The sequence below is a fragment of the Portunus trituberculatus genome, chromosome 43 (genome assembly GCF_017591435.1).
Source record: "Portunus trituberculatus isolate SZX2019 chromosome 43, ASM1759143v1, whole genome shotgun sequence".
Taxonomy (NCBI): domain Eukaryota; kingdom Metazoa; phylum Arthropoda; class Malacostraca; order Decapoda; family Portunidae; genus Portunus; species Portunus trituberculatus.
Window position 1 is genome coordinate 5,274,171 of NC_059297.1, and position 12,298 is coordinate 5,286,468.

Below are 12,298 nucleotides of genomic sequence, written 5' to 3' on the forward strand. Positions count from 1 at the left end.
GAGTCTGAAAAGTTTTAAAAGATTCTTGGTGTGAGACAGGAAAGTAAAGTTGAATACAGCTGATGTGCCTTTTGCAAACATTACTCCGAGTTTATTATGGTTTTGCTTATGAAGGAGACTGACTAATAGTTTAAAAAAATATATGTAAAATGGAGAGAGAAAAATGTCCATCCAACTATCTGAAAAAAAAAAAAAGATCGGAGTAAAAATGATGAAAAAAGCAGCGAATATATTCCGGTGGTGTTGTTGTGTTGTCGTCCATGCACAGTACAGAGTTACTTTTTTTAATAGTTGTTATCATTGTCGCAGTTGTTCGCTTCGCTTTTCATTACCCCCGTCCCTCAGATAACTGCATTTTCAATCATTAGTGTGGGTGAGTTTGATGAATAACTTTGCCCGAAGTGAGAAGAGCGAAGTTGGTTTTATTTATATATCAAGTTCTTAGTCCATGTTTGATTAGTTTGCGGAGCAGTTGGCGTGGATGAGATCCCTTTAATTAAAACATGCAAATATTCTGACCTGCCCAGTGTGTATTGAACCCAACCACTACAGACAGCCGTGCGTGTGTGTGTGTGTGTGTGTGTGTGTGTGTGTGTGTGTGTGTGTGTGTGTGATTAGTTTCCACGTGTGTTCCTCAAGTGGAGATGGATGAGGAAGGGGACTGAATGGTGGTAGATGGGTAAGATGAGGTGAGTGTATGAGTGAGTGAAGGAAGGAAGGAAGGAAGGTGTTGGGGACAAGCGGGTGGAAGTGAATAATGCAAGTAGATTTGAAATAAAGAAAGAAATTGGCAATCAGATTTGATCACGCTATTCTATTCAGACTATAATACCAAAGAGAGAGAGAGAGAGAGAGAGAGAGAGAGAGAGAGAGAGAGAGAGAGAGAGAGAGAGAGAGAGAGAGAGAGAGAGAGAGAGAGAGAGAGAGAGAGAGACACTAGCTAGACTGTTAAAGAAAAGAATTTGTATTATACGATTACTATTATTGGCTCCATGTTAAGAAAATCATTTTACACATACACACACACACACACACACACACACACACACACACACACACACACACACACACACACACACACACACACACACACACACACACACACACACACAAACACACACCTGTCACCCAGCAAGACGTGTCATGTTCACCTTCCCTCGTGGCCTGGTGGACAATTAACAACGAGCGGAAGGTGACCCGTGGTGACCTCACCGCGTCAATAGTCCTCAGAGGGTACAGGTCAACTTGGAGGTCACTGGGGTCAAAGGTCAGTGTGTGCGGAGTAGGTAAAAGTTAAGACTTGGTGATTTAAGTGTACTTTAATATAATTTAGGGTGAATTTGAATTGTTTTTTATGTTATCTAGGGTGATTTAAGTGTTTTTTTTGTGTAATTAGGGTGAGTTTAGGGTATTTTTCGTGTAATTCAGAGTGAGTTTAGGGTATATTCGCGTGATTTAGGGTGAATTTAGGGTTTTTTGTGTGAATTAGCGTGAGTTTTTGGTATTTTATATGATTTGAGGTGAGGTTAGGGTATCTTGTGTAATTTAGAGTGAGTTTGGGGTATTTTTGTGTGATTCAAGGTGAGTATTGGTGATTGCAGGTGAATTTAGACGATTTTTTGTGTTAATGAGTGCTGGCGATTCATGATTGACTTCAAGTGAATTTAGGTAACAATTAACTGGTTCACATGTTTTTTTTCAGCGAGTTGAACTTGTTTTTGTTGGATATTTACTTGGATTTAGGTAAATTTACGTAATTCCGGGTGAATGTAAGTAAATGTAACTGAGCTTAGGTATTTTCAGGTGAGTTGAGGTGAGTTTAAGTCTTTTTAGATGACTCTGGATAAGAGGTATTAAGTGGAAAATTAGAGCAACAGAAGAGGAGCCTGGTTATTGCAAAAGAAGGGGAGGCGCGTACACGATCTGGCTGGAATACACAGAAATGAGAGAGAGGAAGATTGAAGGAAAATTTGTCATGTTGTGGAATTAAAGACAATGATGAAGATGATGAGGAGGAGGAAGACGAGGAGGAGGAGGAGGAGGAATACATAGGAATACATAGGAAAGACGAGTGACAGGAGGCCTTGCGACCTATGACAAGGTCACTCGTTTACTAAACTACATGTACAGAAGCTACATACTTAGTAGGAGGTAAGGATAGAACAGATGAAGCTCCTCCCCACCCACCACTCCCTCCGGCGTCACCCGGCAAGAAATAAGACGAAAAATACACCCGGATTGCGGAGGACAATCGGTGAAATTTACACAGGAAAGATGAGAAAAAAAGAGAGTACTAATATAACTACTACTATCGCTAAGAAAGAGATGTCTAGCGTAACTATTACTATCGCTAAAAGAAAATAAATATCGGAAACCATTTTCTTTATAAAACTTATCTAATTTACTTTTGAACATAGCTACCGTGTTAACTTGGACGACGGACGCTGGCAGCTTGTTCCAGTGTTCAACTATTCTTACGTTAAAAAAGTTTCTTCGCAAATCAGTATTAAATCGCTGTCCTTTAAGCTTCAAGCTCGTTACTGATTGCGAAAGCTCAAAAAGATTTTCATAGTCGATCTTATCTATATTTTTAAGTATTTTAAACGTTTGAATGAGGTCACCTCGGATGCGACGATCTCTGAGGGGGAACATGTCTAGTCTTTTGAGACGTTCTTCATATGACAGGCCACGTATTCCGGGGATTAGTTTCGTTGCTCGTCTTTGAACGCTCTCTAATTTATTAATATCTTTTTTGATAACATGGAGACCAGAACTGAACCGCGTATTCCAAATGCGGTCTCACTAATGATGTATAAAGACGCGTTATGACTTCAGGTGTTTTATAATCAAAATCACGCGCGATAAATCCTAAAACAGTGTTAGCTTTACGACTAGCGGCCGAACACTGTGCAACACATGTCAAGTCATTTGTTATGAGTACTCCCAGGTCCTTTTCTTCAGTGACTTTAATTAAGTTACGTCCATGTAATTTGTAGTTATTTTTTACATTGTTTAGGCCGATGTGTATTACTTTGCACTTATCTCCATTAAAATTTAATAGCCATTTATTGCTCCAACTACTAAGGTTGTCTAAATCCCGCTGGATGGCATCACAATCGTCTCTTGTGCATACTTTGCTACCTAGTTTAGTGTCGTCGGCGATCTAGTTTAGTGTCGTCGTGAAGAGGAGGAGGAGGAGGAGGAGGAGGAGGAGGAGGAGACAAAAGAAGGACAGTGGCGATATCGAAAAATGTATATAAAAAAGATGTAAACAGTTCATGGACAGAAACTAAAAATGAAGCCTGAAAAATGAAAAGTGAAATGTCCACACACACACTCACACACACACACACACACACACACACACACACACACACACACACACACACACACACACACCGATAAAAAAAAAAGATACACAGGAGATGAGACTAAATATTGAATGAATCGATGTATCAACCAATTTTTTCCCTATAAAGTAAACACAACAGGGTCGCGTTGGCTCGGCTTCCTGTTTGGGGGGAGCGAAAAGTATGAAAAATTGATATAAAAGAATCATAAAAAGAAATACCAGCAAATATCATGTACTTTTCCCCAGCTTTTGAATTTATTATGTGTATGACCGAGTGGAGGGAGGATGGAGTGGATGTGTGACATTGGCTAGGTGGATGACGTTAACCCCTTCAGTACTGGAAAGCTTTTTTTTTATCATAATTTGTTGGTGTAATTAGATTATTTCATTGACACTAGGAAGGGTCTGTGGAGGTCAAAAGATTATTGGCTAGAGTCTTCACTATTTTATCATCCATATGAGTTTCTGAAGCTGCATAAAATCACCAAATATTAAGCAAAATGAATAGGAAAACGCGTCATGTCTGTATTTCCAACTTCCTTTGCCTTGACTTCTTTTAAGAGAGAGGTATCGAGAAATTTGTCTTTTAGGGAACTGCAACATAGTGGACCTTTTTTTCTTTCCTACATAAAATAAAAGATAAAAATGAAGAGGTAAAGCAAGTACATAGGTGGATGGAAGGGTGGGATTAGGGAACTAATAGAAAACTAGAATATAGTGAAGTGACAGACTTTGTAGATTGATGGAATGGTGGCTAGTGACGATGGTGGCGGTGTTGGTAAAGGCGGTGTCACACTAGCACTTTTTCCGTCTACTTTTTCCGTCGTTTTTCAGAAAATCGACAATATTTTGGCTGCGGCCTGTCACACACAAACGGTGTTTCGTCGTCACTTCCCGCCAACACAGACCGACAATGTAAACAAACATGGAGGCCACGGCACCACGTTGCGGCAAAGATTCGCTGCTCTGAGCGTAATACTGTGTATTACGAAACTTAGACGAACTAAACATGCCAAAAAGCGTGCATGGATGCGTTCATGGTCAGTGGTAGAAGCAATGCACGTAGAAGCAGGTTGAGGAGACGCGGCAAGTCTTGTGGTCTTGGTCTTGGTATGTAAACAAAGGCGAAAAATTTGCAGACGGAAACGATCACTATCGACTGACAAATTCATGCGGAACGTTGAAAACTAGACGGAAATCGCATTAATCGACGGAAAAAGTGCTAGTGTGACACCGCCTTAATGGTGGTGATGGTGGAGTGAGTGGTGACGAGTGATGCAGTAGGTTGGTGTGGTGTGTGATTGCAAATGAACTACATGGGCTTCAAAGGGCGTGTCTGTTCGTGATCAGTGGGTGTGGCGAGGCTGGACGTGAAGCGGGCTTAAATGTGTCCTAACCAATAAATGGGCGTGGGTGTGTGAGTGAGCGAGTGTGGTGTGTGTGAAATTGTGAAGCCTTTAGCCACCAGTATATTAGTTTTGATCATATTTCACTTATTGATGCATTCATTTGTGTTCAGATTTGATTTTTTCTATTATCATATTACTACAACTGTTATTTTTACCACTAATACTATTGCTACAGCTAGTTCCATTACTGTTAATACTCGTATACTGCTATTTAAGTTGCGACGACCACTACCACGGTGGCGTAGTGGATAAGGTGGTGAGCGTGGGATCGGGCAGATGTCCACGCGTAGGTTCGAATCCCACCACGTACAGCCTTAAAACACTTTGCCATTTGTCGAGTGGTTTAAAGTTACCTCCATATCACCGTGATACCCAGGTTCTAGGTGGTTACACTTAGGATGAGCTTGGGTGGTGATATGGGCCCTAATATGGGTACCACTATAAATAAAATTGCCTGCGCCACTAATGGGCGGAAGCTGAACAGCGCATCCCATACACTCTTCATGTGTGCCTACAGACGTTATAAGCCTTACCGTAAAAAAAAAAAAAAAAAAAGCTACTATTATTATTATTATTATTACTACTACTACTACTACTACTACTACTACTTCTACTACTACTACAACAACAACAACAGCAACAACAATTACTACTACTACTACTACTACTACTACTACTACTACTACTACTACTACTACTAACCTGACAAATCCCATGATGGTTGAGTCAGATGTGCGCCATCTTGGTATTCCAGCAATAGATAGTTGGGGAGGAGGAGGAAGAGGAGGAGGAGAAGGAGGAGGAGGAGGAGGAGGAGGAGGAGGAGGAGGAGGAGGAGGAAGAAGGAAGAAGAAGACTGTAAGACTACTGAACTTGTGAGAGTGAAAAAGACTTGAGGGGAAGAAGAATAGGAGGAGGAGAAGTTTCCTCTTTCGTGGTATGAGGAAGACGAGGAAGAGGAAGAAGAAGAGGAGCTGGTTGGTCACCCCCCTAACGTAGCAATAGCAGCAGCAGCACCGGCGGTAGTAGCAGTAGTTGTAGCAGCAGCAGTAGCACTGGAAGTAGATTAAAAAGCAGTTTAATGACAAGTTTATTTCGCGTGTCGAGATTTACTTTGTTGTTCCTTATTGGTTTCTTTATTTTTTGTATGTGTATGTTTGTCTTAGGCTGAGAAAAAAAATATATCGCTGTTAATGACGTGTGTGTGTGTGTGTGTGTGTGTGTGTGTGTGTGTGTGTGTCCGGCATTTACTCCGCGGTTTGTTTCTCCATTGCGATCCTTGGTGCCTAGAGTGTTCAGGCGTGCAATACTCCCTCAATGGCGGCTCGGGGGCTCAGGGCTCAGTTATTAGAGAGGAAGGCAGAGCTGCGCTGGCCAGGGCGGGCAAGGAAAGAATGCGCGCCTTCCTCATATTTTGGGAATTCCTGAGCTGACGTAGTATATAAGGCCAGGGAAAGAGAGATTCGGAAATCCTATATGAGAGAGAGAGAGAGAGAGAGAGAGAGAGAGAGAGAGAGAAATAGGGTGGTCGACAGAAAAAGAATAGACAGACAGCCAGGAAGACAGGCAAATAGCCGGAGAAATAGATGTAGACTTTAGATAGACAGGCGGATAAACAGACAAACAGACAGACAGGCAGATTATCACTTAAAATTCCTGTTAGGGAGATAGATAGACAGCGAGTGGTTGTCATGCGTATCATTCAAGCAGAAGACACAGATACACAGATAGACTGACTGACAGATGGACAACGACCAATAGAAAAGAGAGAGAGAGAGAGAGAGAGAGAGAGAGAGAGAGAGAGAGAGAGAGAGAGAGAGAGAGAGAGAGAGAGAGAGAGAGAACAAAGAAAAGCCAAATAAATAAAGACGAACAAACATATACAGAGGAGGAAAAATATAGACTAAAAAAAAAAAACTGAAAACAAAATATTCAATTTTACACCTGCACGAAAAACTGAGCACTAGATGATAGACACTGATGAAAGAACACACACACACACACACACACACACACACACACACACACACGCACGTGGACAAACAAAAAGCTAAACGATTCAACTGATAGACAAACACACACACACACACACAAAAAAAAAAAAAAAAGCAAGTAAGCAAAAAACTACATAGATGAACCAGGCTACCAATACCATCCACTTCCTTTGTTCTGTTCAGGAATACATTTTTTTATCTTTCATTCTCTCTTTTTCTTTCTTCTTTCTTTATTTTCTGTATTGGACGGCAACCATCTACGTGGAGAAAAATTAAGGGTGGGTGTCAATAGAGAGAGAGAGAGAGAGAGAGAGAGAGAGAGAGAGAGAGAGAGAGAGAGAGAGAGAGAGAGAAAACAGTCCTTCTCATCGGTTATATTTCCTTTCGTGGTTGGAATCTTCGTGTGTGTGTGTGTGTGTGTGTGTGTGTGTGTGTGTGTGTGTGTGTGTGTGTGTGTGTGTGTGTGTGTGTGTGTGTGTGTGTGTGTGTGTCAAGTCTATTGAAGGCGAGGGATTTCAATCTTACAAAAGTGTCCGCGTTTCTCTCTCTCTCTCTCTCTCTCTCTCTCTCTCTCTCTCTCTCTCTCTCTCTCTCTCTCTCTCTCTCTCTCTCGCTCTCTCACTGTTTTTTCCTGTATCAAACACACGAGAGAGAGAATATCCGTTTTTGTTCGTGTCCGTGTGTGTGTGTGTGTGTGTGTGTGTGTGTGTGTGTGTGTGTGTGTGTGTGTGTGTGTGTGTGTGTGTGTGTGTGTGTGTGCGTTAGCTAGGAGAACTTACAATCAAGCTAACAATCAAGTTTTTCCTCGTCTCATTGCATTTTCATTTCCATCTTTATTGACGCTGAAGATAGGAAAGATGAATTACTGATAGCTACTCTCTCTCTCTCTCTCTCTCTCTCTCTCTCTCTCTCTCTCTCTCTCTCTCTCTCTCTCTCTCTCTCTGTCCTTCCTTGCCTTCCGCCTCCCTCCATCTACCTATGAATCTATGTCGGTCCTTCCCTTCCTCCGTCCATTCCTCTCCTTCCCTCCATCTATCAGTCTCCTTCCCTTCCTCCCTCCCTCCCTCCCTCCCTCCCTCCCTCCCTCCATCTATTAGTCTTCTCTCACTTCCCCTTCCTCTCTCTCTCTCTCTCTCTCTCTCTCTCTCTCTCTCTCTCTGATAGATAGATAGAGCAACATGGGACATGGAATAAAAGTAAATAAAAGGGAAGAGAAGGGGAATAAAAGAATATTCTAGTTATTTATCTAATCAACGACTGACATTTTTCCGGAGAGAGAGAGAGAGAGAGAGAGAGAGAGAGAGAGAGAGAGAGAGAGAGATGTGGGGTTAGTAAAGATCGGATCAGTGACAGCGTTGGAAAGTTGGTGCTTAAAAATGGACCACATTCTCCAACATTTGTGTGTCTTATCTCGACTGCTTTGCTTGTTAACACTCTCTAGTGGAAGTTAGCAGGGCTTTCGGGGATATTTTCACGATTTTTAGCGATACCTTTAACCTATTCGCCACATTCAAAGAACACAGAAGCAATTAACAACTCGTGAAGTAATACGTGAAGGGTTTTTTTTTTTATAATTATCTACATGTATAAAAGCTACCGATGTGAAAAAAAGAAGAAAAAATAATAATACATTTTTGCACTTTCTTTTCCAGTTCATAGAATGGATTTAGCTGATGAACAAAATGAAGATGAAGGGAAAGATGTACTGAGAGGTGATCAAAAGTGTAACAGCGCCTCTCTACTTCTAAACTTGTGAGAATGTTTCCACAAAAGCTCCTATGCACTAATAATACGAGTAGAAGAGAAAAACTAAACAAAACATTTACGAGAACCCGACTAATTATCTGTGAGCCCTTCGAAAAATAGTTTTTAGTGAAGTGGTGGTACAGGGTCTTTGTTTTCTGCGAGCCCGGTCAAGTTGGTGAGAGTTATTTTAGGACCTTTTAGTGCGCGAACGAGGCTGTTTAATGACGCGGAAAATGGAGAAGAAGAAAAGCTTGTTATGTAGAGGAAGAAAAAAGCTTGTTATGTTTAATGACATGAAAATGGGAAGAGAAGGTTATTATGGAGGAGAAGAAAGCTTGTTGTGTTTAAAGATAGGAGAATTATTGAGATAAAGTTTTTTTTATGTCACGGAAAAAAAGCTTGTTGTGTTTATTGATACGAATACTGAGAAAGAAAAGTTTGTAGTGTCCAATGGCACGAAAAAAATTGGGAAGAAAAAGCTTACAATGGAGAGGTTAAAGCTTGTGGTGTGAGGAAAGAAAGCTTGTTATGTTTAATGACACGAAAAATGAAGAAAAAATAGTTTGATACGCTGAGAAAGAATTTTGTGATTTTGCAGCTTCGATAAACATAGAGGAAACGAAAGACATACAAAATTCAGTGTAATATATATTCTAATCTGACCAGCCGCAACATTACCAACACTTTACCACCACCTTTGTTATAAGCTGCAATAACAAGGAAAGTTTTTTTTTATGTTATGACCTATAGCGCCATATGTGGGAAGTACTGTTCAGCCTCCGTCCATTAGTGGCGCAGGCAATTTTATTTATAGTGGTACCCATATTAGGGCCTATATCACCACCCAGGGGCATCTTTAGTGTAGCCACCTAGAGCCTGGGTATCTTGGTGACATGTAGGTAACTTTTAAACCACTCGACAAATGGCATAGCTTCAAAGTAGTATGTGGTGGGATTCAAACCTACGCGTGGACGTCTGCCCGATCCCACGCTCACCACCTTATCCAGTACGCCGCCTCCTCCTTAAGGACATATGATGAAGAAAAATGAATTTGCAGGAAACAAGGAATTAAAATAGGCTGAAATGAATTGGCAGATGGAAATAACATACTCGTAAGATGCGGATGAGTCACGTGATTGCCATATAATTTCGTTTGTCCTCAGCAGTGATATTGAAATTGCTGTCCCATTAATTAACACTGGTAAACAAAATGAAGGTTTTATGGCCATGTGTGTTTGCTTTTTCATTAGTCAGATTTCAGCATTTTATAATTCCTTTTTCCTCGTTACCATTTTTTCTATACCTAGTGTGTGTGTGTGTGTGTGTGTGTGTGTGTGTGTGTGTGTGTGTGTGTTTAATTTAAAGTGCAGACCTACAATGGTGTGGTTACGTATATGATAATGTGTGTGTGTGTGTGTGTGTGTGTGTGTGTGTGTGTGTGTGTGTGTGTGTGTGTGTGTGTGTGTGTGTGTGTGTGTATGCGCGCAGGCGTAAACCTTTGTCTGGCTGGCTTCATGGATTCCATTGTTTGTTAGAATAAAGGATTACCAACAAAAGAGCATCGCCCTCATGTCATTTAATTAATTAGATATGTAGTTACATACACGTGTTTATTAATTTGATAAACAAGGTACACCTGCTGCGTAATATGACGACATGTGAGTGTAATTAAAATGAAAAATATTAGGTGAAAAATAAAAGAGTATCATAATTTTGTGAAAAGAAAGAAAAATGAAAGACAGCCACATCATAAATTAACGGTAACATTCCTGCTTACCCCACAACATGTCACTGATGCATTGTAGGGTGACAAATGCGTATATTGTAAAGGAGATAATATTTCATGCTAAGTTTGAAGTAAGGAGAAGGAACTACAACATTAACAATAACATCAACACCACCACCACCAACAGCAACAATAACATCATCAACAACAACAACAACAGTAACAACAACAACAACATCAAGAACAACAAAAACAACAAAAATAACACCACCACCACCACCACCAACAACAACAACAAAAACAACAACAAAAACAGCAAAAAGCCAGTCAATATTATACCATCAATAATCTTCACAGCCTTGGTCATACAACACTACCTCATCATACATACCACTTCAACACACAACACAAAAAAATCCATCAACATAAATTCTAAACGGTATATCATTCAGTAACAAGAGATAAGTAAGTCAGCAATCTGGATCCCTGTAATTGGTATAATAAACTTCATTAAGGCGTCTCAGGCCACGCATTCGCTGAGCTCTGGTTGTTGCTAATAAGAGATATAAATCCCTCCTCTCCAGGCTTGCTGTGGCCACAATGATTTCAATATGTTTCCCAGCTGTCTCCTGCGACTACGTGCGTTGCTGCCCTGTGGAACCCTATTACAGTCACGCCAGGGGGGATACACGCCTTACGTACGGAGCAGGGTACGGAAGAGAGCCTGTGTGTGTGTGTGTGTGGGCGTGGAATATTGTTAGCGTGTTAGGGGAGAGGGGGATTCTGTGTGTGTGTGTGTGTGTGTGTGTGTCTGTGTGTGTGTATGTGTGTGTGTGTGTGTGTGTGTGTTTTGGTAGAGAGGTATATATATATATATATATATATATATATATATATATATATATATATATATATATATATATATATATATATATATATATATATATATATATATATATATATATATATATATATATATATGAGTAGGTGTGTGGGTCTCTCTCTCTCTCTCTCTCTCTCTCTCTCTCTCTCTCTCTCTCTCTCTCTCTCTCTCTCTCTCTCTCTCTCTCTCTCTCTCTCTCTCTCTCTCTCTCTCTCTCTCTCTCTCTCTCTCTCTCTCTCTCTCTCTCTCTCTCTCTCTCTCTCTCTCTCTCTCTCTCTCTCTCTATCTATCTATCTCTCTCTCTCCTCGTACCGTCTTTTCTTGTGTGTGTGTGTGTATGTAATCTTTCTCTTTCTCTTTTTCTTTCACTCACCTTACTGGTCTTTGTTTTCTTTTGATTTTTTCCTCAACTTTACTTTTCCATCATCTTTTATTCGTATTTCCGTTCAGCTATTTTTTTCTCTTCCTTTGGTGGCTCCATTGTCTCTTTGGATCTCCACAGTCTCCCTTCGCTTACTTGTCCTTTTTTTTTCCTATTCTATATTCCAGTTTAATTTTCCACGTGCAGTTTTTCCTTCACTCACCTCTATTGCGTCAAGTCTCGCCGCCTCCGTTCTCCACATTAAAGGTACTTAGACTCCTTCACGAGCGGGCGCATCATATCACATTAGCAAGAATTTTTAAACTGCGTTATTTTACTTTTCACGAGCAGAGGAGCAGCATCACATTGCATTAGCCACACTTTTTGAAACAATATCATTTTACTTTCATGAGCAGAGGAGCGTAACATTACATTAGCCCCCCCACTTTTAAAACCATATTCTTCTGCTGCGAGATTATTTCACACTCAGTTACTACTACTACTACCACTACTCGTTCCCAGAGAGGAGGGGGGATGAGTTTTGCTGGGGCTACCTGTGTTTTGTGCACCTTAAACTCTTCCGTACCAGGACGCGTTTTCATTTTCATTCTTGTTATTATTTGGCGATTTTATACAGCTTCAGAAACATATGTTGGGATTAGAATAGTAAAGACTCTTGCCACTAATCTCTTGGCGTCCATAAATCTTTTCCTGATGCAAGTAAAATTGTCTAACCACACCTAGAAATCAAGATAGAAATGCGTCTCAGTATTGAAGGGATTAACGCTACAATGATCTCGGTGATAGTGTATATTAACATGAGAAAT

At 40.6% G+C, this 12,298-nt stretch overlaps 1 protein-coding gene across 2 annotated transcripts in view; it reads right to left on the reverse strand.

Moving 5' to 3' along the window:
• Nucleotides 1-12,298, reverse strand: part of LOC123518374 — a 47,490-nt gene that overhangs the window by 22,782 nt on the left and 12,410 nt on the right. For both annotated transcript variants that reach the window (XM_045279159.1, XM_045279160.1), the window contains exon 2: nt 5,464-5,816. In XM_045279159.1, coding sequence (XP_045135094.1) covers nt 5,464-5,477 — 14 coding nt within the window. In that variant the 5' untranslated portion in view covers nt 5,478-5,816. The remainder of the gene's footprint in view (nt 1-5,463; nt 5,817-12,298) is intronic.